Below are 27,500 nucleotides of genomic sequence, written 5' to 3' on the forward strand. Positions count from 1 at the left end.
GACAGAGGAAGATGTGAGTTGGTTAGGGCGCTGTGTACTGGACTGCAGCGTGTGCTAAGCTAATGCTAGGCTAGTTTAGCCGTAGCACGCTAATGCGAAGGTGCAGCTACCGGCGCGTGTTCACGTCAGTGGTGCGGGCCCAGACTGCAGGGGGATGGGTCCCATCAGGACCAGCGTTGTGTTTTACAGCAGCTTTTATTCCGGTTCCGCGCAGATGCGCTGGTTAAAGTGGCGTTTGCTGGCCGTGCATCAACGCTACGTGCGTGTGCATGTGCACTAACCTAAAGGACACGGCAGCTTTGAGGCGATGCAGTCATGTCAAGTCTTCCCCAGCTCCACAGAACCCTCATTTCTTGCTGTGGGGGCTGATAAAAGTGCACCTCAGGCGCGCTCTCATCTCGCTTATCGCAGATAATGAGCATGTTCTTTGTCTGCCCGACAGGAAATCAGCTTTTGTGAAAGTGTGTTGTAGCCAGAGGCATGCGGACACCTGAGAGGTAACCTGAGAGGTGACCTGAGAGGTGACCTGGGCGCCGCAGCTGCCCCCTGCCCGGGGGGCCACAGGGCCACTCATCCTGCCGTATTATTGTAAATATCGTGACAAGAGATCAGGAAGGACTCGGGTGAGGTTGAGCTGTGGTGTCTGCTTTCCCAGGAAGGAACGGGATCCGGGAGTTGTGAGGAGGCCTCCCGGGCCTGGAGCGCTCCTCTGGAGAAGCTGCAGTTAAAGCAGAGAAAAGAGCAGTTTAAAGCTTTCACACAGGTGACCCCCGTGTGTGTTCACCTGCCCGCTCTGCTGCGTGCGCGTGCGTGCGTGCGCGTGCGTGCGTGTGCGTGCGTGCGTGTGAGGCCAGCATAGTGTAGGAGTGTCTTCATCAAAGTGAATTTAGATTTTAATAAAGTGAAAAATGAATCTTGTGGTTTAAAGCTCTGCTGATTTACTGTGGTGACGGAACGTTCACTCCAACGCTCTCCTTCCTTCCTTCCTTCCTTCCTTCCTTCCTTCCTTCCTTCCTTCCTTCCTTCCTTCCTGCAGTCGGCAGCAGGAGATCGAGGAGAAGCTGATTGAGGAGGAGACGGCGCGGCGGGTGGAGGAGCTGGTCGCCAAGCGGGTGGAGGAGGAGCTGGAGAAGCGCAAGGACGAGATCGAGCGGGAGGTGCTGCGGCGCGTGGAGGAGGCCAAGCGCATCATGGAGCGGCAGCTGCTGGAGGAGCTGGAGCGGCAGCGGCAGGCTGAGTTGGCAGCGCAGAAGGCCAGAGAGGTAACGCTCAGTCGTTTGGAACGCAGCCCCCCCACATTCAGACTAAAGCCCTAAACCTTTAGCGCCACCAGTCCTGCGTTGTGACTGGTCCCAGTCCGAGCCGAGCCAGATCCAGTCTCAGGGCAGGGTTGATTGGATCTGCCCGGTCTCGTTAATTAGCCTGAAACCCTCTTTTCCTCCTGTTGGGATGAGTCTGGTTCACAAAACTCAACTTCCTTCCTGTAGCATCCGGGAAAATGGCCGTAAACAAAGGCTGGATCTCACTTTGAGTTCAGTGTGGAAAAAAAGGTGGAATTCCTGGTTGGTTCCACTCCGGTTTTCATCTTTTCCAGCCAGTGAACGTAGGCAGCCGTCACTCGGCGCCGCTCCCGCCTCCTCGGCCGTCTGGGACAAAAGGAGGCTTGTTTACAGTCGTCACGAATCGTTACTGAGTCGGGGGCCCGGCGACCCGACCCGCAGCGCCGCTGGCTCGGTACTAATCAGAGCAGAAATGTTGCTCCGCCACCTCCTCTTGACTCCCCGGGTCTCGTCCTTCCTCAAAGCTTCAGAGCAGCATCGGCTGTTAGCATGGGCCCCGGCACTCCGGCGGGGGCGCTCCGACGGGGTCACTCTGGCGTTCCGGCGCTCCGGCGGGGTTGCTCCGGCGCTCCGTGAGTCAGCAGCTTCAGCGCCGGGTCATTTCTGCCCTTTATTCTGGTGCAGATTCGGGCAACGACCCTTCAGCCTCCCGTCTTAGCTTAATCGTTACGCATTAAACACATAAACCCCCGAGACTTTGAGGAGCAAATGCTTCCTCTGACCGGAGAACATTCGGGGGGGGTCAGAGCAGCGCTCCGCCGCACACGACAGCAGAACCTTTAGACGAAGGTGCCTAAATTCAGCGAGGATGGCGGATTGTGCGGGATTATCGGCTCCTAATTCCAGTAACAAACTCTGTTTCATCCAGTTTGTCCTGAACAGGTATTCTGACGGATCACTTCCTGTTTCCTGTCTGACGCTGTTGTACTTCCTGTCATTAACTGCAGCTCAATGGCTCTTCTCCCTGTGCAGCTGATGTTGATGTTCTCCTGTAGGGCTGCTGCTCATCATTACTGCCCTGTAAAAACATTGTGCTGTTGTTTAATGTTGGCCACGACCTTCCTAACTAGCGCTCCACGTGAGCTGACCTGCAGCCGCTTCAGCGCACCATGTGACTCGTGTCTGTAAGTGTTCCCCGGCTCGCCATCACGCCGCTCTGAGGACCGGGCGGCCGTAAACACCAGGATAACGCTTAATCACTTAAATCAAAGAGAAGTCGAGCTGCAGGTTCAGAGGTTCAGAGGTCAGAGTAATACAGAGCAACGGGGGCAGAATGCCCCCATAACCACCCGCCCGCCCGCCCCAGGACCTCCTCTGTGTCTGCAGGGGGCCGCAGTCCGGACCAGACAGTAAATACTCAGCCCTTTAATGACGAATGCTTTCATCAGTTCTGTAGGTTCACAGGAAAGGAAAATGCGTAGGTATGCGTGCATTGGTGAGCCACAACATTCCCTCCTTTATTTGTTCTTTTCTCTTCTTATAATGATGTGAACAAGCAGCATTTTCCTTCTAGATGGTCTGTCTGTCATTTTCTGTCTGTTTATGTGATGAGTGTTTCATTATTTTTGATTTAACTCTTCAACCCAGAGGTTTGTTTTAGTCTTAATGGTAGTCGGAGGGTGTTAGCAGCAGTAGAGGGAACTGAGGATCAGAGGATCAGCCGGTTGATCCCTTTAGTCTGGTAGGAACAGCCTTCAGAGCCGCCGTGTGCTGCTGTGATACCTGCTGTATGTGGTGAGCGCGCACGTGCGTGTGTGTGAGCGTGCGTGCGTGAGTGTGTGTGTGTGTGGGGAGCCTTCCTGCGCTAACGTGCTGCCGTCTCCCCCTTTAGGAGGAAGAAAAGTCAAAGAGGGAAGAGCTGGAAAAAATTCTGGAGGAGAATAACCGGAAGATCGCTGAAGCTCAGGCCAAACTGGTAGGATGCTGTGTGCTGCGTCTGTGTAGCGCTGTGGTGCGTCTGTAACGCTGTGGTGCGTCTGTGTAAGGCTGTGGTGCGTCTGTGTAGCGCTGTGGTGCGTCTGTGTAAGGCTGTGGTGCGTCTGTGTAGCGCTGCGGTGCGTCTGTGTAACGCTGCGGTGCGTCTGTGTAACGCTGCGCTGCGTCTGTGTAACGCTGCGTCTGTGTAACGCTGTCCTGCGTCTGTGTAACGCTGTCCTGCGTCTGTGTAACGCTGCGCTGCGTCTGTGTAACGCTGCGCTGCGTCTGTGTAACGCTGCGCTGCGTCTGTGTAACGCTGCGCTGCGTCTGTGTAACGCTGCGTCTGTAACGCTGCGTCTGTAACGCTGCGTCTGTAACGCTGCGTCTGTGTCCAGGCGGAGGAGCAGCTGCGTATCGTGGAGGAGCAGAGGAAGATCCACGAGGAGCGCATGAAGCTGGAGCAGGACCGTCAGAAGCAGCAGAAGGAGGAGCAGAAAATCATCCTGGGCAAAGGGAAGTCCAGACCCAAACTCTCCTTCTCCCTCAAAGCTGCTGAGTGAAGCCTTCCTCCTCCTCCTCCTCCTCCTCCTCCTCCTCGCTTCGTTTTGGAAGTGTCGACCTCGGGGTGTGAGCCGGCTCCTCGCCGGTTCCTCGCCGGTTCCTCGCCAGCTCTGAGGGGAGGCTGCAGCGCCCCCCCGCACACATGACTCTTTGGTTTTATTGACATTTTTAGGGAACTGTTGCTGTAGATGTTCTGACGCGTCCTCACTCCTCAAGTCTTAACCGGGCCTCCTCACATCTGGCGACGCGCACGCTCTGCACACGGACGCCAGCAGCCTGGGAGCGTCCCGCTCATCCAAAATGGCCGACAAACGTACGACCTCCCGCCCACTCTCGTGTCTTCCGCCTCCCCTCTACCCGTAAACCCTCAGCCCGCCGTGTTGGCGGGAACAGGCCCCGCCCACAGAGGTGTGGCCACTGGCCACGCCCCCCGGGAGGCAGCTTAAATCCGATGAATCGGCTGACCGGACAGTGAGGAAACTTTGAGGTTTTATAGATTTTTAAGGTGTTTCTGACGCGGCGCCACAGGTGACCTCCCAGACTGCTCGCGGCCCAAGCACAAACTCTGAGACAGGAAGTGCCTGTCAGACGGGACCCTGTGGGTAACCGATGTTTCCTGTATGATGTAATGTTCTGAGCCTCGCGGTGATGTCCTGACCCCGCCCCTTCAGCCCTGGCCCCGCCCCCTGTTCTGATCAGATTGGTTCGGAAAAAATGAGAAAAACGTTGAAAACTTGTTTTATTGGACGCTTTTGTTGTGGTTTCCATGGTAACTCCTTTTTTGGTAAAGCCTAGAAGATGGACAAGTTCAGGTAAGACGAGGTGCGTGTGCGCGTGTGTCAGGTGGGTATAATGACTCTTTCATTGTGGGATTTTGAATTTGTTGTGTAATTTCCTCCGATTGTCAAGGGACTGAACAATAAATCATTGAATGCCTCCTGTGATCTGCGCGTGGGTGTGTGTGTGCGCGCGCGTGAGAGACACATTTTCACTCGCGATTTTACCCCGAGGTCCATTTGAAACATGAACTTTATGTCCAGATTTTAGGAAATAACAATAAATACTGGCTTTAAGTGTCACGTGATTACGCAGCTTCAGCCGCGCTCGTTCATTTTGCGCTCCAGTTTGGACTCCTGGTTCCGACCCGGCACTTTAGACGGGTCCAGCTGCCTCTTTACTCATCCGTCACCAGATTATAAGACTTTTGTCTGTTGGAGCTTCGCGGAAGTTGTTGGGCTCGTAAACATCCGCTGAACCCGGATACTCGGAGCCCCCGGTCCCGCACCGCAGCCCCCGCACAGCCCCGGACCCGCACCACAGCCCCGGACCCGCACCGCAGCCCCGGACCCGCAGAGGTGAGTGGATCAGAACTTGGAGCGTTCTTCACCGCCAGTTTCTGTCTCACGCTTTTAAATGACGTTTTGTTGCAATTTGAACATTTTCCCGCAAATTTAAACAAATGCATTTTTCCGTCTCTCGGTTAAATGTTGTAATTTAGATTAAAACGCTTCCGGCGAGTAATGAAGCGTCAATTAATCTAATTTAATAATCTGGAAGCGAGTCAACATCCCATGTTTATTGCAGCTGTCGCGAAGCTCCTGATCCAATTAAGATGTTTCAAAAGTGTCAAAACTTCACACGTTGGTTTGTCTCTGATCTCCGCACTAAAACCAACATTTACGCGCTAATTACTAAACTAATTAACGCCGCGGACTCTCCGTCACTTCCTATTTTAATGGTGATTCGTGTGTCGCGTCTTTTGTTAATTAAAAGGGAAACATTTTTCCAACTTTAGACTCCATCGATGCTATAATCTCTTTTCATCACATAAAATTCAGATTGTTTTGGGATGATTTTGAGATAAAACCCCAAATGTGGCTGTAATGCGCCTGGCGCGGTTCGCGCCCGCTAGTGGGCGCTGTTGGTCCACGGGAGCGGCGGGTCACGGCGGTTCTCTTCGGTCCGCTTTCATCATCACCCTCTTCACCATCATCACCATCATCATCCTCCTTATTCACCATTGTTTTGGATATTGACGCGTTAATTCTACGGCTGTAAACACGAGGCTCGTGCGCGTTAACCTAAAGTTTGGGGCGTCGGTGACTATCGCGAGACTTTAAAACTAACGGTAAGATTCAGCTCAGCGGCAGCAAAAATGCGCTTTTGACCATTTTTGCGTGATTCTATTTGATAAACTCAGACTTGATGTCGTCATCGCCCTTTTCGCTGCGCGAGACCTCTGAGCCGTCTCCGCCCTTGATTGACAGCTGCCTTCCTCAGCGAGGGACCAATCAGCGGCCCGGGGGGCGTGGCCACGCCGACCAGTTCCAGCAAATATTCCCAGTCGCGCCGCTCGCGGTTACTTTGCACGCAGGTTTCGGAGCTGAAGCATCAACCTGGCGTCTGCGTGCGTGTGCGTGTGAGTGCGGGACGGAGCTGCGGGAACTGTCCGCTTTTACTTCATCTCCATCAGCAGAGAGCGAGTATGAGAACTTCCACGTCCGATCCTTTGATTTGTCTCATTCCCATTTTGATCTTTTCCTTTGGGACCTCCTTGTTGCGCCCCGCTGTCCCCCCCAGCTCCGCCAGCTCCACCAGCTCCGCCAGCACCTCCACCGGAGCCTCCGCATCCATCTGAAGCGGGAATATCGGCAGCGTCCCGGCTGCTCCTGTGGATTTGTGCTGGACCAGAGCGCAGAGGATTAATCCGACTGTTGGATGTATCCGCGCGGAGGTCGCTGCCGCTCCGCCGCCGCCGCCGCCGCCGCCGCCGCCGCCGCCGCCGCCGCGTCCTCGGCCGCCTGGATGCTCTAACTCCCGCTGGTTCTGCTTCTGCTTCTGGTTCCGCTCGGTGCTCGGAGTCTGGATTTAATCTGAGGACATCTCGCGTGTGGCTGGGAGAGCCGAGCCGGCGGCGCCATGGGGGACTCGCTGTGGAGATATTCTGTTGGAGTTTTGTTAGTCGCCTTCAAACTGGACCTGTGCCGCGCGCTCATACTGGAGTCCATCTACTGGAACACCACCAACACCAAGTAAGTCCGGCGCACGCACCCGCGTACGCGCACGAGCAACCCTGCTGACCTGCGGTCAGTTTTTCTCCTCGGCTTCCATCTTGGTGTCGATATTAGTTATTTATTCTTTGATCGGATCGATGCTCCAGTTCGGTCCTTGTTCGTCCGCTTTTGGTCGATTTCTGGTGATTGTGCTGGTTGCGGAGCAGATTCTTCCTGGGGCGCCCTGACGGCACCGAGCGGCCCGCCGCCCGACCCCGCAGGGGCCCGCACAGGAGCCCCGGAGACGCGCGAGACGCGGCGGCGGCAGCGGCAGCGCGCTGCAGAAATTTGGATAAAATAACGTCGGATTTATTGTTCCGAGCCGTTTGGAGGCGGAGGCCGCTTCTCCTGGGGGCGGCCGGGGCGGGGGCCCCGGTACCGCCGCCGGGACCTCCGAGGGAGCCCAGAACGCTCCCGTTCAACCCAAATGTCGCCCAGAATTTAGTCCGCAAACGCGTCAGAGCCGCGGAGGGAGTTTCTCCCGGGTCCCTCCTGGGGTCCTAGCGGGTCCCTCTCGGGTCTCTTCTTGGGTCCTCCCGGGTCTGTCCTGGGGTCCTAGCGGGTCCCTCTCGGGTCCTCCTGGGTCGCTCCCCGGCCCCCCCCCCCCCCCTCCCTCGGAGGCGCCTAAACTCCCAGTTTTGTGCGGATAGAAGGTGTTTTTTCAGCCCCTCTTCATCCTGCGCTCCGTCCCAGCGGGGGGGCCTTTTGTGGCTCCTCGCTCCATAATTCATGGCCTGACCCCCACCGGGGCTCCCGCTCCCCGCACAGGTGCGGGTCGTTGCGGGTCGTTGCGGTGTTTCAGCGCCGCGGCCTCGTTTCGCCATTTGACGGAGTTTAGAAGAAAATCACAAAGTTCATTTATTCTTTAAATGTTCATTTAAATTCAGCTTTTAGCCCAAAAATTGGAAGTTTTCCTCCAAATTTAGATGCTTTAATTAAATTTCCTTCCTTCAACTTTAATCTGTTTCTAAGTTTGTGTCTGAATTATTTTTAGAAATTCAAAATTCTCAATTTTGACACCAAAATTCTCATTTTTTTGAACAAAAAATTATAGATACAAGAAACATCGAGCAGTTGAAATAATTGAAATAATTGTATTTATTCAACTTTATAATTTATCATCTTTCATCAAACGAGCTCTCAGCTGTAATTAACGTGTTTGAAGCTTTAATTACAACTTTAATTACACTGCAACTGAAAGTTTGTCTCACATCAAGACAATTTCTGTATTTTCTCTTTAATTATTTTCTATTTAACGATTTTAGGTTCGAACTTAAGTTTTCAGATCTGCTCGATGCTAACGGACGCCAACGTTTGTAAAATAAAACAACAATATCGTAACATTAATGAACAAAAGTATTTAATTATGATTATTACACATATTACTGTTTATTACTGTCTAATTACTGCTGCTATAACACTCGTTGTTTCTGCTCTTTAGCTCAAAATAGTGCTCAAGTGTGTGTGTGAGGGTGTGTGTGTGTGTGAGGGTGTGTGTGTGAGTGTGTGTGTGTGTGTGTGAGGGTGTGTGTGTGAGTGAGTATTTGTGTGTGTGTGTGAGGGTGTGTGTGTGTGTCAGTATTTGTGTGTGAGAGTATTTGTGAGTGTGTGAGAGTGTGTGTAAGTGTGTGTGTGTGTCAGTATTTGTGAGTGTGTGTGTCAGTATGTGTGTGTGTGTGTGTGTGTGTGTGTAATCCATGTTGTATTTGTGGCAGAAACAAAGGGAAGTTTCTCTGGTAAACTCTCGTCTTCTGCACTTCATTAAGAGATTACACTGAAACCCCCCAAAGACCCTTTGTGAGCGGGCAGCAGGGGCACCTCTGTGGGTCCTTTGTGGTGAGGAAGAGGAGGAGCGCTCCTTCCTCACCCCCCACGGAGACGACGGACAGAACGAAGATTGGAAAACGCTTTTGAAATCCATGTCAGGAGTGTGTGTGTGTGAGGGTGTGAGGGTGTGTGTGTGTGAGGGGGTGTGTGTGTGTCAGTATTTGTGTGTGTGTGTGCGTGTGTGAGGGTGTGTGTCAGTATTTGTGTGTGTGAGTGAGTGAGAGGGTGTGTGTGTGTGTGTGGTGTGTGTGTGTGTGAGTGAGTGAGAGGTGTGTGTGTGTGTGTGTGTGTGTGTGTGGTTGTCGGGACTCAGATGATGAAGTGTTAAAAACAACTTTGAGCCAATTTCAAACGAGCATTTGATGATTTTGTTTTCTTTAACCTTTAACCCGAGACGCTAACATGCTAGTTAGCGTGTAGCTGCCTGGTCATGAACTCTGATTGGAGAAGTTTGCTGGCAGCTTCAGATTGAACCAAAGCTCACAGATACCGAAACGATCGATTGATTGATTGATTGGTGATCGATCGATCGGCCTTTTGCTGAGATCACCTGATGGCTCAGACCAGCATCAGGTGTTTCCAGACCTGCCCATCATCATGTGGACTCAGGTCATGTGACATCAGCCGCTCCGTCCTGCTACCGTTCAACCGTCAGTAGTTCATGACGTTGTTAGCATGTTAGCATGTTAGCATGACGCAGCACTTTGGTCTGAGCCTCAGAGTGAGGAGAGATCTGAAACGTCAGCTTGGACACTCCAACGGGATGGATGGATGGATGGATGATGGATGGATGGATGGATGATGGATGGATGGATGATGGATGGATGATGGATGGATGATGATGGATGATGGATGATGGATGATGGATGGATGGATGATGGATGGATGGATGGATGATGGATGGATGATGGATGGATGGATGGGTGGATGATGGATGGATGATGGATGGATGATGGATGGATGATGGAGGATGATGGAGGATGGATGATGGATGGATGGATGGATGATGGATGGATGGATGATGGATGGATGGATGGATGATGGATGGATGATGGATGGTGGATGATGGATGGATGATGGATGGATGCTGATGGATGGATGGATGGATGATGGATGGATGGATGGATGATGGATGGATGGATGATGGATGGATGATGGATGGATGGATGGATGGATGGATGGATGGGTGATGGATGGGTGGATGGATGATGGATGGATGATGGATGGATGGATGGATGGATGATGGATGGATGAGTGGATGTATGGATGATGGATGGATGATGGATGGATGATGGATGGATGGATGATGGATGGATGATGGATGGATGGATGATGGATGGATGATGGATGGATGGATGATGGATGGATGATGGATGGATGGATGATGGATGGATGATGGATGGATGATGGATGATGGATGGGTGGTGGATGGATGATGGATGGATGATTGATGGATGATGGATGGATGATTGATGGATGGATGGATGATGGATGGATGGGTGATGATAGATGGATGATGGATGGATGGATGATGGATGATGGATGGATGGATGGATGTGTTACAGTGTTACAGTCGTATCCCGTTACAACACTAATAGATAAACTATTATTATGTACATTATTATGTATAATATTACATATATCATTCTATACATTATTCATTATATCCAGGGGGAATATTCGACTATATGAAGAAAAATGAAAGTGCAAATCAGAGATTAAAATGATGAAGTCGTGCAGTAAAATATGCCAACTACGGGTTATTGTTGCTGCATTAAGAGTTGTAATAACAACAGTCGTTACACATGATTGGCGTTAGCATGACTGCTACGTGTTAGCGCTGGTTCACACCTGATGTGACAGCAACGTTCATCTCTGCTGCCTGCCATCGACAGAACCCAAAGCTAATGCTAATGCTAATGTGTAGGGCTGAAATCATCGTTGTGCACGTGAGTCACAGGCTAGCTTAAGCTAGCTTAAATGGCGGATGGAAAAATCTCGTAAAGCTGTTGATCCCATGTCAAACGAGCGTTGGTGGTTCATCGGACGTAAACAGTTTAAACTGGTTTTTGATGTGCAGCTAGCGTGAGCAGCACAACCGTCATTGACTGTTGTCAGTATTTATTTACTCTTTTAATCCCCTTCTGCCGACAGAAGCTAAACGTGTAGCTAAACCTAAAGGGGACAGAAGAAGCGCTGACAGCGGCTAACAGAGCGTGACGGCGATAAAGACGAGCTGGACGATACCGATCTGACGCTCATTATGGAAGTTCTGCTGGAGCTACTGAAGCAACTTCTGATTAACCTCTTTAGATAAATAATGGCCACCGCGAGCTACGCTACGCTAGGCTACACACATTAACCACAGCGGCCACATACACACAAACGTTTAAAATAAGCACATGCATGTGTTCACTCCTGGATAAACACACGCTTGCCTGCACACACGCATGAATGCTTCTACACGCACACACACACACACACACACACACACACACACACACACACACACACACACACATTCCAACTTTGTGTATAAGTGCAGCCCCGGGCGCCGCCCGCCCCTCCCCCGACGCTCCACTTCTCTTCATTTTCAAACAGAAATGATGAGATGATGACAGATGGCGCTGCAGCGCACACGCTAGTCGCACACGCTAGTCGCACACGCTAGTTAGTCACCGTTGTCCCATGTCCACCACTGAACATGCAGCAACCGTGTGTGTGTGTGTGTGTGTATGTATGTATGTATGTGTGTGTGTGTTGTGTGGTGTGTAGTATGTATGTGTGTGTGTGTGTGTGTGTGGTGTGTGCTGCTGGTCGATTTGCTTCCCACTGATTCAAAGTTTAATGAGCAGATTCAGACCTCCTAAATCCTCCTCCTCCTCATCCTCCTCCTCCTCCTCCTCCTCTTCCTCATTCCTCTTTTCTCCTTCTGTCTTCTCTTTTGTATTAAATAAATCTGTTTTGGTCCTCATCATGTTTCCTGTTTCACCTGTAGAAAGGTTCCGATTGTACTTTCATACCCGCTCTGCTGTCTCTGTATCTCTGCTGTCTCCTGTATCTCTGCTGTCTCTGTATCTCTGCTGCTGTCTCCGTATCTCTGCTGTCTCTGTATCTCTGCTGTCTCTGTATCTCTGCTGTCTCCCGTATCTCTGCTGTCTCTGTATCTCTGCTGTCTCCTGTATCTCTGCTGTCTCTGTGTCTCTGCTGTCTCTGTCTGTATCTCCTGTATCTCTGCTGTCTCCCGTATCTCTGCTGTCTCCTGTATCTCTGTATCTCTGCTGTCTCTGTATCTCTGCTGTCTCTGTGTCTCTGCTGTCTCTGTATCTCTGCTGTCTCCTGTATCTCTGCTGTCTCCTGTATCTCTGCTGTCTCTGTGTCTCTGCTGTCTCTGTATCTCTGCTGTCTCCCGTATCTCTGCTGTCTCTGTATCTCTGTATCTCTCTGTCTCTGCTGTCCTCCTGTATCTCTGCTGTCTCTCTGTCTCTGCTGTCTCTGTATCTCCTGTATCTCTGCTGTCTCTGTGTCTCTGCTGTCTCTGTATCTCCTGTATCTCTGCTTGTCTCTGTGTCTCTGCTGTCTCTGTATCTCCTGTATCTCTGCTGTCTCCTGTATCTCTGCTGTCTCTGTATCTCCTGTATCTCTACTGTCTCCTGTATCTCTACTGTCTCCTGTATCTCAGTATCTCCTGTTTCTCTGCTGTCTCCTGTATCTCCTGTATCTCTGCTGTCTCCTGTATCTCTGTATCTCCTGTATCTCTGCTGTCTCCTGTATCTCTGCTGTCTCCTGTATCTCCTGTATCTCTGCTGTCTCCTGTATCTCTGTATCACCTGTATCTCCTGTATCTCTGCTGTCTCCTGTATCTCTGTGTCTCCTGTATCTCCTGTATCTCTACTGTCTCCTGTATCTCTGTATCTCTCTACTGTCTCCTGTATCTCTGTATCTCTGCTGTCTCCTGTATCTCTACTGTCTCTGTATCTCTGCTGTCTCCTGTATCTCTGTATCTCCTGTATCTCTACTGTCTCCTGTATCTCTGTATCTCTGTATCTCTGCTGTCTCTGGACCCACCATAACCAGTCCATCTTCTCCTCCTCCTCCAGGTTCATCCCAGGACAGGGTGTGGTCCTGTACCCTCAGATCGGGGACAAGTTGGACATTGTGTGTCCCCGTGTGGAGGGGGGCAACACTGACGGGGTGGAGTTTTATAAGGTCTACATGGTTCCGCGGGACCAGCTGGAGACCTGCACCATCACCAAGGCGGACACGCCGCTGCTCAACTGCGTCAAGCCGGACCAGGACGTCAAGTTCACGCTCAAGTTCCAGGAGTTCAGCCCAAACCTGTGGGGCCTGGAGTTCTTCAGGGGGCGGGACTATTACATCATCTGTGAGTAGGCCGCTTTGATCTGGGACAGCTGATAACTTTGATGATGCTGATAACACGCCAGACTCTTTGATCTTTTCCTGAGAACGGGCTCAGTATCACCTGAGATCAAAGTGAATGTGTGTAGACTTCAGACAGCAGCAGGTTCATCTCAGTTTGGTCACATGACACGACCCCGCCCCCCAAAACAGGACTGAACCATCTGTGTGGCATCAGAGGGGGGTGAGGAGGCACCACAGATACCACCATCTGTGCCGCTCCACCACAACCATCTGGGAGTCCTCATCGTCTGGTGACGGGACCGAGACTGGGACCGGGACCGGACTGGGACTGGGACTGGGACTGGGACCAGGACTGGGTCTGGGACTGGGCCTGGACTGGGACCGGACTGGGACTGGGACCAGGACTGGGTCTGGGACTGGGACTGGGACTGGGACTGGGACTGGGACTGGGACTGGGACCAGGACCGGGACCGGGACTGGGACTGGGACTGGGACCTGGACTGGGACCTGGACTGGGACTGGGACTGGCACGGCACTGGACTGGGACCGGGACCGGGTCTGGGACTGGGACTGGGACTGGGACCGGACAGGGACCTGGACCTGGAATAGCACCAGGACCAGTACCAGGACTGGGACCAGGACCTGGACCTGGAATAGCACCGGGATGGGGACCAGGACCTTGACCTGGAATAGCACCAGGACCGGAACCAGGACTGGGACCAGGACCAGGACCAGGACTGGGACCAGGACCAGCATCAGGACCAGCACCAGGACCGGGACACCCCACGTGTCTGACAGGCGTTTAGCACATGCTAATCCAGCTGTGAGCTCGGCAGAAACAGGTCCAACCACAGCTGAAGGTTAGCGTTCCGTGCTCAGGGCGTTACCGTGGAGACGGAGACGGAGGTGTTGGTGTTTAGCAACGCTGCAGCGACAGCTTCCTGTCTCTGCTCTTCCACTTCCTGTGTGCTTGCTAGCGTGCAGGTTTCTGGCAGCGCTGGCGCACGCACGTGCACTTTTTCGAAATGGCCGAGCACAATGCTGCTCCAGTTCAGAGCAGATGAGCCTGACGTGGCGCCCAGGGGCGAGCGAGCACAGCGAACATGAGCTGAAGAGAGAGCGAGCGGATGAATACGGAGGGAAAGGACGAGGAAGGACGAAGGGAGCCGAGGAAGAGGAGGAATCACAAACCTTTGTCTCATTTACCACCTTAAACTTAGCATCGTTAGCGCCCGGGGTCGCTGGGTGGCTGAGACGGCTAATGGTCACAAAACAGCAAACATTGGCGTTAGCAGAAAGTGCTAACAGACGGTGTTGTTACCCATGAAACTAGCTTGACGTGCTAGCAGGTGGAAGCTATCTGGAGCGTATCAACACAGCTGATTTTAATAAACAGGAGAAAACGGCGCTGAGGCCGATAAAGCTAGCTAAACGAAGCCGCGGCGTGTTGACGGTGTGTAACATGCTAATGTTTCTGCTGCCTTTGAGCAATGTTGACAGGTTTCTTGGATAGTTGATGCTCAATTAGCGTCATGCTATTTCTGAGCAGCTGATGTTTTGGTATTTTGTGCCCTCTAGTTTGTCGTAGACATGCTAAAGCAGCCCCACCCCCACTTATCCGGGTCTATAATTCCAAGAGGAGTTGGTGACTTCAGTCCCCCCCATCGATGCTGCGGCCTTACAGATTAGCTGTTTAGCGAGGGGCAGTTAGCGGAGGCACAGCGTCGTCTGGAGAACCGAGTCATTCAGCCGCCGTCGCCAACAATCACATTCTGTTGACATCCCAGTCAGGTCTGCGGCGCTGGCACGCCGCGGGCGCCACTTTTAAAGGGGAAGGCGAGTCTGAAAGCAGCAGAATTTTGGCTCCTCGGCAGCTGCAGCCGTCCGTCGCGTCACTTCCTGTGTGGCGGTGAGGAAAAGCAGCGTTGAGGTTAGCCTGGTGCGTCCAGGTCGCCTCTGCTAACAGTTAGCTGCCGCGACATCGTGGAATTCTTCAGGTTGGAGGAGCTGAAGCTGTTAAGGAGCTTTTGTCTCTAATGTGCTTTTCGGCCTCCCTTGGGTCAGCGGGGGGGTGGGGGTGGGGGGGTTGTTGACATGCTCTTTGTGTCCACCACCATCGTCACGCTGGAGCGACTGGAATCACTCTGATTGGTGGGAACAAGGAAGAGAGGAGAAAGTTTAATGTTGTTAGCAAGCTGCTGGAGGCGGAGCTAATGGAGCAGAGGGGAGGGGCTAAGGGGGGGTTCTCACAGTGAATGTGGGCCACCGGCAGCAGAAGCTGCCCCACTAAGTCCCAGCAGCACGTTAGCTGTTTGTCACTGACCTAATAGCCCAGCTGCTAACCCCCCTCAGCTGCTGTTCCTGACTGTGTGGCAGTGTGGCTAAAGGAGGAGCTAAAGGGGGAGCTACTGGAGAAGATACTGGAGGAGCTACTGGAGGAGCTAATGGAGGAGCTAAAGGGGGAGCTACTGGAGGAGCTAAAGGGGGAGCTACTAGAGGAGCTAATGGAGGAGCTAATGGAGGAGCTAAAGGGGGAGCTACTGGAGGAGATACTAGAGGAGCTAAAGGGGGAGCTAAAGGAGGAGATAAAGGAGGAGCTAAAGGGGGAGCTACTGGAGGAGCTAAAGGGGGAGCTGCGTCCTGTAATTGAGTGTAAAATAATCAGCTGAAATTTAGCAGCTGAATGTGGCGTTTCGGGGCGGAGTCTTCAGATCATCCAGGGGCAGATGCAGCTTCTGGGGCTTCTCTGATGTTCTGTTCGAATCCAGGAAACCTCAAAAGGGTCTAAAAATTAGGATTTTACATCCAAAAATAAGGATTTTACATCTGAAAATGAGGATTTTACATCCGAAAATAAGGATTTTACATCTGAAAATGAGGATTTTACATCCAAAAATAAGGATTTTACACCCGAAAATTAGGATTTTACATCTGAAAATTAGGATTTTACATCTGAAAATGAGGTCTTTACATCCGAAAATAAGGATTTTACATCCAAAAATAAGGATTTTACACCCTAAAATTAGGATTTTACATCTGAAAATTAGGATTTTGCATCCAAAAATAAGGATTTTACACCCTAAAATTAGGATTTTACATCTGAAAATGAGTATTTTACATCTGAAAATTAGGATTTTACATCCAAAAATAAAGATTTTACATCTGAAAATTAGGATTTTACGTCCAAAAATAAAGATTCTACATCTGAAAATGAGTATTTTACATCTGAAAATTAGGATTTTACATCTGAAAATTAGGATTTTACACCTGAAAATAAGGATTCTACACCCGAAAATTAGGATTTTATGTCCAAAAATAAAGATTTTACATCTGAAAATTGGGATTTTACATCTGAAAATTAGAATTTTATATCTGAAAATTAGGATTTTACATCCAAAAATAAGGATTTTACATCTGAAAATAAGGATTTTACATCTGAAAATTAGGATTTTACATCTGAAAATTAGGATTTAACATCCAAACGGATTTTCATTGTAATGTCAAACGCGATGAACGGCCGCATGAAAGGGGCGGCACCCAATTTCACCTCTGATGTTTCAACTTGCTGAGATGATGCTAACAACTAATGCTAACCTCCCCTCCTCCCATCTCCTGCAGCTACGTCCAATGGCACCATGGAGGGCATCGATAACCAGGAGGGGGGCGTCTGCAGGACCAGGTCCATGAAGATGGTCATGAAAGTGGGACAGAGTGAGTATGGACCAATCAGCTCGCAGGAGGCGGGGCCTCGTTGTCACACACACACACACACCACACACACACACACCACACACACACACACACACACACACACACCACACACACACACACACACACACACACACACACACACACACACACACCACGCTTGGGTCTACAGGTGATATTAAAGAAGCACCTGAGCTGTTTTCAGTGATGCTAATCCAGCGTCTCAATGCTAATTTCAGACCCATCCGACCCGTCGCCCAAAGACAACCCCACCAGGGTGCCGTACCCGCCCAAACGTGCCGACAACAAGGACACCTACAACCCCAACGAGGTGCTGGAGAAGCCAGGTGAGTCCCTCAGAGTTCAGGGGGTTCTGGGAGCGCCTGCTAGCGTTGGTTAGCTAGCCAGAGCGAGAGATTAGCAGGACAGCAGCAACTCCACCTGCTGCAGCGTCTATTAAACAGAAGCCACCACTAGCTAGCCGTTAGCTGCTAACGTGCTGGCCTCATGCTCACCTGTGCCTCCTCCTGATCCGCAGGCGTAGCGCCGAGAGAGAGCAACGAAAACGACAACGGCGAGAAGTCGTCCAGCGTCCTCGGCTCCGAGGTGGCCATCTTCGTGGGCATCGCCTCCGGCAGCGTCATCTTCATCATCATCATCATCATGCTGGTGCTGCTGCTGCTCAAGTACCGGCGGCGGCACCGCAAACATTCGCCGCAGCACGCCGCCACGCTGTCGCTCAGCACCCTGGCCACGCCCAAGCGCAGCAGCGGCGGCGGCAACAACAACGGCTCGGAGCCCAGCGACATCATCATCCCCCTCAGGACTGCTGACAGCGTCTTCTGCCCCCACTACGAGAAGGTCAGCGGCGACTACGGACACCCCGTCTACATCGTCCAGGAGATGCCGCCGCAGAGTCCCGCCAACATCTACTACAAAGTCTGAGCCGGAACTTTTCCCCGTCCGGACCTGGTCCAGACCTGGTCCTGCCCGTGGACGCTCCCTCTTCGTCTCCCACTCGTTGGCTCCTCCCCCTCTCCTCCACGGTTGTGTCACTATATTTTTCCTCACTCAGAGTTTTACAGAGCTTGTTGCTACGGTTGCCATGGTCACCGTCGGCGCGGACGGAGAGACGGAAACAGGACGTTCCGGTCTTTTCCCTGTCGGGACTTTAGCAGCAGGACGGACAGATGGACTGGATTTTCTTGAAGGACACAAAGGTGGACGGGTGGTAGAGGTGGTCCAAAGATGGCCGCCCTCCTCTGGCGCCTGGAGTCATATGACGGCGGCGAGGTGACGGGGCTGCCCCGCCCCCCGTCGCCACGCGGTGGTGGTGACTGTTAGCGAGCTGGTTTCCTGTTCTCGCCTCTGTGGTCAGACCCAACGGCGGCGGAGCGGCGCGGCCAGAGGGAGGGGCGTTACCCTTCCGAGGCGTGGCCCTGCCCAGGGGGCTTCTGGGAAGAGTGGAGGGGTTTTCATACACATCGAGCAGCACTTTGATCCCCCTCGTCTTTGATGCCTCCATTCTTCACAGCGCTTCTCATCGGGGGGGGTTAGCCTTAGCCGCCAGGACCGGGGGGGTCTGAGTATCACCTGGCCTTACTGACGTTAGCTTTGGTTTGACATCGAAGGAAGAGGCGTAGCTGACCTTAGCGTAGCTCAGCCTAGCGTAGCTCAGCCTAGCGTAGCTGAGCTTAGCGTAGCTGCGTGGAACAGCTGTAGGTACTGTATCCTTCACCCTGACGGCTCCGCCCCCCCGGCCCCCAGGACCAGCGCCGGCGTCCTTCACATTCTCACTGGTTTGTCCGTCTCGTTAGCATTTCAGCGCGGTGAGATTTCATCTCATGGTTTTTGGTGTTGATGTACATTAAAGAAATTAAAGTCAGATTTATTTATGTCGAGCACCCAGGTGTTATCGGGGGGGTCGCTAGTATTCTGGAACCGCCCATTATGCAAGCTAGCTTCATGACTCCTGTCTCGAGCCGCTGAGTTTTTAAGGGCTCACCAGGGAGCCCCCCCGGCCCCCCATGCTAGGCTAGAGTAGCGGTGCCCCACATTTACTGTAGCAGCTCCCAAAGGTAATGACCACCCACCATTAGCATCCCTCCATGACCTCCATGCATGCGTCAGTGTGTGTGTGTGTGTGTGGTGTGTGTGTGTGTGTGTGTGTGTGTGTGTGTGCGTGAGCGCGCACGTTGACTATATACCGTGACTTCACATCCCCCAGCATGCATCAGCCCATCGGGAACGTCGACGCGGCGCCTCGTCGATCGGAGCAAAACCTGCAAATATGCAATTTTATTTATTTTTGAAGCAACGGTGAGGAAACGCAGGGACGGAGTTCCAACGGCCGAGGCCGTCCCAGCGCTAGCGTAGCTCATCACGCTAGCCTGCTCCCAGCTTTTGGTTCCTGCTTCGCCGGATCTGTGGTTCGGGCGGCTCTGCGTGCCGTAGTTCAAAGATAAACTGTGAAAACAGCCAGGCGGCGTCCGAGGGGTCGGCAGATTATGACAATCTTGTTAGTTTCTTTCAATCTGGCGTCCGGCTCGTAGCTGCCGCGGCGGCGGCCGCTCTCCTAGCGCCCGCGACGTAGCGATGTTGCTAGCGCGGCAGCTACGCGGAGCAGCCCAGGCGACGGTAAATGCCTTGCTCATAGGTCAGCCCTTTTGGTCACTTGACTCAGTAATTTTGCACCGTAATTCTGTAGGTAAGAAAGTGTAAATACATTAATGTTTGTATTGTATATGGATCCTGGGTCGCTACAATAGCCTTACTCACCTTTTTAGTCAACAGGGGTTTAAAACAGCAGAAAAAACAGAGCAAAACTACTTTTTTTGAGAGAGCTCCTGTAAATACGGACGGAAACCCAATAAAACATTTTTATAAACACTTAAAGTCAAATGTTTTGTATAAAATTTGAATTTTTGCTATGTATTTTAGCTAGCAATGGAACGCCCATGTGCCCCCCCCCCCCTTTGCACTGTTTCCATGGTAATTTGGTTTTAAAAAATGAGCGAAAAGTTGCCAAACCGACTGCTGCATATTTGTGCCATAAGTGTTCCGGAACTATTTATTGCGTTAGTTTCTTTTTTCTTGGGGTTTAATTTGAGTCCAGTTTGTAATGACCACAGTGTTACACCTCCACCCTCCACCCCCGCCTTTCTTTAGCCTCGTCACGTTAGCCGGCGGCGCTAGTCCGACTCCCCCAGTTTGCGACGGTGCGGCTGTGAAAGTGAAATGTACAATGAGAAAATGACACATTCCACCTGTTACGAACTGAAAATGTTTTTCAATAAAATGTTTTTCCTATGGACCCGCTGTCTGTTGTGCTGCTAACATGCTAACGCCTCAGTTAGCGACTCACTAAAAACATTTTAGCGAACATTGGAACATTTCCTCCTTTGTGAGTCACAGTTTAGCTGCTGTTAGCCGCTGTTATTGGATGTTAGCGGCTGTTATTGGATGTTAGCGGCTGTTATTGGATGTTAGCTGCTGTTAGCCGCCCACGCTCAGGCGATGGTGGCGATGTGATGAATGATTCAGGGTTCCGACTGCTCTCTGAATCCGTCGTTAATCCCGTGACTCAGTGAAGTTTGCTGGCTAGCTGCGGTTAGCCCCCAGGACCAGCTCGTCTGCCAGAGATTCAAAGGAAATGCTGCCAAGAAGAGTCCAGGCGGGGACAGACAGCCAGCCAGCCGTCAAATTAGCTCTTCCAGTTCATCAGCTCGCCGCCGCCGCCGCTCTCTGTTGGATCCGTGAGACAGAATGTGACACGAGCGGCGAGCTGGAGGCCGTGGTCGCCGAGGACGGCGTCGACATCGGGCCACTGATCTGCTTTGAAACGTTACATCAAAGACGCCATTTTGGGTGCGCAATAAACCCGCCTCCACCTCCTCATGTGACAGCTGTTGGTTATGTAGCATTAGCACGATTAGCAGAGGCTCATGATGATGGTGGCGGGTCTCACTGCTTCTCTAACAATGCTAACACATAATCTGCTGGAGAGCTAAGCTAGTTGTAAACTGGTTTAACTGGTGAAGAACAAACATTCATGCAAACAAGCTCGTTGCTCAGCTGCTACATAATCGGCCCCGACGGCAGGAAGCATCTCAGCAGGGGTCCGTCAGCCTGGATGGAGAGCCAGGTGTGGAGGAATGTTAGGCACATCGGGTGGCCCCGCCCACTAAGGAGGAGGAGCCACACAAGAAACCCGGGAGCATTAGCATCTCGAGGACAAAAACCTGCAGGGAAGCCTCAGTGTTAGCATCTTGAGCCTTAGCTAGGCTTTAAAAGGGAGCTCAAGCTTTGGGCTAAGGTCCGGGCTAACATTAGGTACGTGGCTGTCAAGCTAGCTGTTTGAGCGGGTGGAAGAATTAATGTTCCTGTTAGAGACAACAGAGGCTAATCTGGCCGCAGGTGCTCAGAAGCAGCTTGTCTGAGCTACGAGCTACTGAATACGAGAAACTGGGCGTGGCCCAGAGCAGGTGAAACGTTGCCCCCGCCACAAACCACGCCCACTCCAATTTTCTGTGCTGTGACAAGAAGTAGAGGCGCAGGTGCGTTTAGTGGGCGTGGTTTCCCCTGTCTGCCGCAGAAGTCTGACAGCGGACCTGTGACGAGTTGGGCGTGGCCAGCGTGACGGCGGGAATCCTGTCACGTGTTTGTCTCGTGAGGAGCTTCGTCCCGGACATGAAGTCAACGGACAGGTTGGACTTTTACGCTTTTCTTCTCGTTAAATCCGGTTTTTGTGTTTGTTGGATCGAACTAAAGCAGCGAAGTCACGTGGTTCACGCGCGAACCGGCAGCGTTGCGGCTCCTTCAGGCCCCGCCCCCCAGCTGCCAGTCAGCCGGTTGCCATGGCGACTTCCTGTCCTTGAACTGCCGCCTTTTGTCATCAGCATCGGGACCCTGGAGGACCAGAGCTCCGTTTGAAGTTGTGTTCTGTGTTTTCATCCCGGGAATTCGGGAATATTCTGGGCTCCGATTCTCCGCAGACCTGCGACGTTTCCGCAATTCCTGGAAAGTCGGAGCTGTTTGGCGTCGACCCACTTTTTCCTTCTTTCATTTTTCTTTCCAGAACTTTTCAGCAGAGACGAACAGGTGACAGATATTCAATGTCTAAGATGATTTCACTGTCAAAGTGGGGACATTTGTCAGCTTCACAGGTGTGTTTGAGGGTCCAGGTGAGAAGGTTGAGGTCAGGGTCAGAGGTCAGGTAGACAGCTGCCGTCTCACTTCCTGTCTGTGTTTCCTCTTCCTGTGATGTCACCTGATCCACCTGCTGACTTTGATGTTTTGATTTGGAGTCACACACGCTAACATGCTAATGAGCCTGCAGCAGAGAATCATGGGAATTCTGTTCGTCGTCCGTTTAAATATTGATCATCATAGTTTCACCTGGATGACTACAAATGCTAACCGCAGTAGCTAGCTACCATTCCGTCCGTGTTTTTTAATTATTACTCATTTTTTTAATGCTAACCTTTACCCACACCCTGCGACCTTTGACCCTTTAAAGCGGGCGGCCCACTGCTAACATTAGCGCTAACGCTAGGCAGCATTGATGCTAACATCCTGGATGATGACTGTAAAGTTGATCAGTGGAGGATTCCGATGGCTTTAGTGTGATTCCGTTTGTCTCCCTCTGGAGTTTCACCTCTCACGATTCCGTGTTCCCAACATTCCACGGGGCGACCTGGCAACGCCGTCGCAGGGAGACGAGACAAAGCTGCGTCTGTGTGGCTAACCATGATAGCATCACTGTGCTCAAAGAGCCGGTCTGTCTCCGGTGGCTCTCAGAAGCTCTGCCAGCCTGAGGCGGAGAGAAAAGCTAGCACCTCATATGTTAGCATCGAGCTAACAGAAGCCTGAAAAGAGCTATGGCTAAAAGGGGTGTTCAGGTATTTTGCACGATGGAAATGGCATGATGAGACTTCCTGTGTCATGTGTCATCGAGGCCCCGCCCCTTTAGCTAGCAGACAGTTAGCTTCAGTTGTCTCTTCATGACTTCAGCTGAATCGTGTCCGTGTCATTTCCTGTTGTCAGTCACAATGGAAGGAGGAACTTCCTGCGGGGAAACGCCGCCGCCGCCAGGACGGGTTAAACCTTTAAACCTGAAAATGCTGAAATATTCACCAAATGATGTGATGACATTTGGCGTCGGGTCTCAAATGTTCCTGGAGTTCCGGAAGTCTGTCGGATCGTCTGCTGATCCCGGCCAATGGCGTCGCTGACACACAGCTCATCCTGATGGCCTTCGGCGGCGGCGGTGGGCGGCCATAACTCTGAAGCCCTGCCTTCTTCTGCCAGGTCTTCCAAACCAGCTGACACGCCCCCGTGTGTCCATCTGTGTCACCTCCGTTCAGGTGGAAGCAGCAATAAAGAACAACAACGGCCTTTGTTAGCCTGAGCGTGTGCGTTACGCTAATGTGCCGCCGGCGGTGAGCGACGGTAATCAAGTCTCCTCGCTATTCTTCAGCGGGGAACATCCGTGTAACTGAAATCATGGAGAATGAGGGCGCGCACACACACACACACACACACACCACACACACACACACACACACACACACACACACACACACACGTGTGCTGAAATAGCTCCATTAGCAGACTCTTCCCGTGTTAGCGATGAGCATCTGTGAGCCGAGGGTTAGCTGGGTGTGGGAACTTGTCAGCGGTATCAGGAGCACCGGGCTCGTGTTACTGGGGGATCAGGCTCCGCCGTAACCAGACCTCGCTCTCACTTCCTGCGGCCCAACACACTCCGGGTCAAATGCACACACACTCTCTCAGACACATCGGGTCCTCTGCGGGTCAGGCGGGTCCGCTTGGTGCCGATGTCACACAGAGAAGCTGATGTTAGCTGGGAATGAGAGGCTGCAGGCTACATGCTAGCTGATGATGCTAGCTGCTCGCAGCCGCATCATCGGGTCACAGCTGAGTGTCGTCGGTCGCAGTTACACAATCGCTGCGGAAATATTTGACCTCTGACCTCTCTGCCGTCACTGAAATGGCCACATTTCCTCACCTGAATCACCTGGTAGCATCATCGTAGCTTCATCTCAGTGCTAACGGCTCCATGCTAACGGCTCCATGCTAAAGGCTCCAGCTACTCATTACTGCTCTCAGTTACTGCTGCTGTGGGTGTTGTCTGCTGTGGTGTTGTTGTTGCTGTGGGTGTTGTGCTGCTGTGGGTGTTGTTGTTGCTGTGGGTGTTGTTGTTGCTGTGGGTGTTGCTGCTGTGGGTGTGTTGCTGTGGGTGTTGTTGTTGCTGCTGTGTGGTGTTGTTGTTGCTGTGGGTGTTGCTGCTGTGGTGTTGTTGCTGTGGGTGTTGTTGTTGCTGCTGTGGGTGTTGTTGTTGCTGTGGGTGTTGCTGCTGTGGGTGTTGTTGCTGCTGTGGGTGTTGTTGCTGTGGGTGTTGTTGCTGTGGTGTTTGTTGCGTGGGTGTTGTTGCTGTTGGTGTTGTTGTTGCTGTGGGTGTTGTTGTTGCTGTGGGTGTTGTTGCTACTGTGGGTGTTGTTGCGCTGCTGTGGATGTTGCTGCTGTGGGTGTTGTTGCTGCTGTGGGTTTTGTTGTTGCTGTGGGTGTTGCTGCTGGGGTGTTGTTGCTGCTGTGGTGTTGTTGCTGTGGGTGTTGTGTTGCTGCTGTGGGTGTTGTTGTTGCTGTGGGTGTTGCTGCTGTGGGTGTTGTTGCTGCTGTGGGTGTTGTTGTGTGTTGTTGCTGTGGGTGTTGCTGCTGTGGGTGTTGTTGCTGTGGGTGTTGTTGCTGTGGGTGTTGCTGCTGTGGGTGTTGTTGCTGTGGGTGTTGTTGCTGCTGTGGGTGTTGTTGCTGCTGTGGGTGTTGTTGTTTGCTGTGTGTTGTTGCTGTGGGTGTTGTTGCTGCTGTGGGTTTGTTGCTGTGGGTGTTGTTGCTGCTGTGGGTGTTGTTGTTGCTGTGGGTGTTTGGTTGCTTGGTGGGTGTTGTTGCTGTGGGTGTTGCTGCTGTGGGTGTTGTTGCTGCTGTGGGTGTTGCTGCTGTGGGTGTTGTTGTTGCTGCTGTGGGTGTTTTGCTGCTGTGGGTGTTGTTGTTGCTGTGGGTGTTGCTGCTGCTGTGGGTGTTGTTGCTGCTGCTGTGGGTGTTGTTGTTGCTGCTGTGGGTGTTGTTGTTGCTGTTTGTGTTGTTGCTGTGGGTGTTGCTGCTGTGGGTGTTGTTGCTGCTGTGGGTGTTGCCTGCTGTGGGTGTTGTTGCTGCTGCTGTGGGTGTTGTTGTTGCTGCTGTGGGTGTTTTGTGTTGCTGCTGTGGGTGTTGTTGCTGCTGTGGTTGTTGTTGTTGCTGCTGTGGGTGTTGTTTGTTGGCTGTGGGTGTTGCTGCTGCTGCTGCTGTGGGTGTTGTTGTTGCTGCTGTGGTGTTTTTGTTGCTGCTGTGGTGGGTGTTTGTTGCTGCTGGGTGGTGTTGCTGCGTGGGCGTTGTTGTTGCTGTGGGTGTTGTTGCTGCTTGTGGGTGTTGTGTTGCTGCTGTGGGGTTTTTGTTGCTGTGGGTGTTGTTGTTGCTGCTGTGGGTGTTGTTGCTGCTGTGGGTGTTGTTGTTGCTGCTGTGGGTGTTGTTGTTTTGCTGTGGGTGTTGTTGCTGCTTGTGTGTTGTTGTTGCTGCTGTGGGTGTTGTTGTTGCTTGTGGGGTTGTTGTTGCTTCGTGGGTGTGTTGCTGCTGTGGGTGTCACAACCCATGTGACCATGTGGGTGGAGTCCCGTGACCATGTGACTTGAAGTGGTTGATGATGTAATAACCTCTAAAGTGTCCATATTTCAGCTCCACAGGTCCAGTCATGTCCTGGTCCCCCAGCAGAGGGGTCAGAGGTCACCCACCAGAGGGGTCAGAGGTCACCCACAATCACTGCTGGGACAAACGTCTGCGGTGGAAAAGTTCTGGGAAAGGTTTCGACCTGGATTTATGGGAATCTCGTGCTCTTGTTGCCAGGACGCTGACGGCTTGATTCAGCCTTCGGCGGGGCCCAGCGGGGGGCCTGGAAATGAACGTATCCCATAATCGAGTGGAACGCGACTGTCTCTGCGTGCGTTGGTGCCGCGGGAATGATGGCGGGAGCGGGGAGCCCCGCCCCCCGCCAGGCTGCTAACGTGTCCTCAGAGATAAAAAGCTTCCTGCCACTGAAATCAAAGCCAGGCTCTGCTTTGTTGTTCCTGTGGAGGAGAACTTAGCAGCTGTCACCCACCAAGGTCGCGTGGAGGTCGAGGTCTGAAGAACCTTCTGCTGTTCCTGTGATGTTAGCCTTCACCTGGAGCTAGCCAGGGCTCCCAGCAGGTCTCATGGCTGGCTAGTTAGCAGAGCTACTGGTGATCTCCACTGGTCATCTCCACTGGTCATCTCCACTGGTGATCTCCACTGGTGATCTCCACTGGTGATCTCCACTGGTGATCTCCACTGGTCATCTCCACTGGTCTCCCCTGGTCATCTCCACTGGTCACCAGTGGCCCCAACGTCGCTCATTATTATTCTGAATGGATGATTCCAGATGTTGAAGAACCTTTGCTGAGGGGAGCAGAGCTGGATCCTGACCTTCATTCTGTCCGGTGCAGCTCAGGATCTTCATCTGGACCTGCTCTTCATCTCAGCTCAGGTCTGCAGTCCTCCATCACTCCAGCACCACGCAGAAGATTGAAATCACCTCATCATCAGAAATCGAAACTCTTTTCTTCAGGTTCTGGTTCTCGTCTCAGTTCTGTTGAGCTCCAGTTTGTTAACAGCTGATGTAATGAACAGCCAATCACGGGCAGGGAAGGAAACACACACACACACACACACACACACACACACACTCACACACACAGAAATACACACACACACAGAACCACAGAAACACACACACCACACACACACACACACACACACACAGAAATACACACACACACAGAACCACAGAACACACACACACACACACACAGAACCACAGAAACACACACTCACACCACACACACACACACACACACACACACACACTCTCTCTCTCTCCTCTGATCTCGGTGATGTTCAGCTGCTGCATCAGCAGAAACTCTTTGAAGATAAATTCCTCACAGAGAAGATTTACGTCTCCACATAATGATTATTTTTAAAGAGTGATGAAGAGGAGGGGAGTGATGAAGAGGAGGAGAGTGATGAAGAGGAGGAGAGTGGTGAGGAGGAGGGAGTGATGAAGAGGAGGAGAGTGATGAAGAGGAGGAGAGTGGTGAGGAGGAGGGGAGTGATGCCGATAGGCGCGTGGTGCGGCGGAGGCGCGTGCTGCCGAGGAGAGCGGCTGCCTCGGCGGCGGGCTGCCGCTGCGGCGCGTGTGCGGCGGCGGCGCGTGCTGCCGCTGCGGCGCGTGGTTGCGGCGGCGGCGCTTGCTGCCGCTGCGCTCGCTGTGGCGCGGCGGCGCGTGCTGCCTCGGCGGCGCCGCCGATGAGCTGCGGCGCGTGGTGAGGAGGAGGGGAGTGATGAAGAGCAGACCCCTGGAGGTAAAGCTCCAGCTGATGGTGAAGGGCAGGAGCAGATGAACCGGGCTGAGGTGGACCCTGGTCCAGAAGGGTCCTGAGGTCCAGCTGGACTCCAGATGCTTGCAGATGTTGATCAGAGCCACCATGACGCCGCTGGAAACCTGTCGCTACCAGAGGCCGTTACTCATCATGGGAAAGGTCAAAGGTCAGGCTGCTGCAGCTCCTGAGGGAGAGCAGCCTGGGTG

The 27,500-nt window shown here is 52.4% G+C and overlaps 2 protein-coding genes across 3 annotated transcripts in view; both read left to right on the top strand.

The window, feature by feature from the left end:
* arglu1a (arginine and glutamate rich 1a) overlaps positions 1-4,762 on the top strand; it is a 5,323-nt gene extending 561 nt beyond the window's left edge. Inside the window, exons 1-4 of the mRNA XM_057054177.1 lie at positions 1-13; positions 1,037-1,262; positions 3,172-3,255; positions 3,653-4,762. The exon at positions 1-13 is cut by the window's left edge and continues 561 nt beyond it. Of these exons, the coding sequence (XP_056910157.1) occupies positions 1-13; positions 1,037-1,262; positions 3,172-3,255; positions 3,653-3,817 (488 nt within the window). The 3' untranslated portion in view covers positions 3,818-4,762. The remainder of the gene's footprint in view (positions 14-1,036; positions 1,263-3,171; positions 3,256-3,652) is intronic.
* A 1,390-nt stretch (positions 4,763-6,152) lies between these two features.
* efnb2a (ephrin-B2a) lies at positions 6,153-20,102 on the top strand. Of its 2 annotated transcripts, XM_057054050.1 has the most exons (7): positions 6,153-6,301; positions 6,408-6,850; positions 12,799-13,082; positions 16,700-16,792; positions 17,029-17,136; positions 17,328-18,943; positions 18,977-20,102. In XM_057054050.1, exons 2-6 carry the CDS (start codon positions 6,738-6,740, stop codon positions 17,732-17,734), a joined length of 1,005 nt encoding a protein of 334 aa, XP_056910030.1. In that variant the 5' UTR covers positions 6,153-6,301; positions 6,408-6,737; the 3' UTR covers positions 17,735-18,943; positions 18,977-20,102. The 2 variants fall into 2 exon arrangements, with proteins under 2 accessions (XP_056910030.1, XP_056910023.1); XM_057054043.1 differs by having other exon boundaries at positions 6,155-6,850; positions 17,328-18,939.
* Positions 20,103-27,500: the final 7,398 nt, after the last annotated feature.

The sequence above is a fragment of the Takifugu flavidus genome, chromosome 1 (assembly GCF_003711565.1).
Source record: "Takifugu flavidus isolate HTHZ2018 chromosome 1, ASM371156v2, whole genome shotgun sequence".
Taxonomy (NCBI): Eukaryota; Metazoa; Chordata; class Actinopteri; order Tetraodontiformes; family Tetraodontidae; genus Takifugu; species Takifugu flavidus.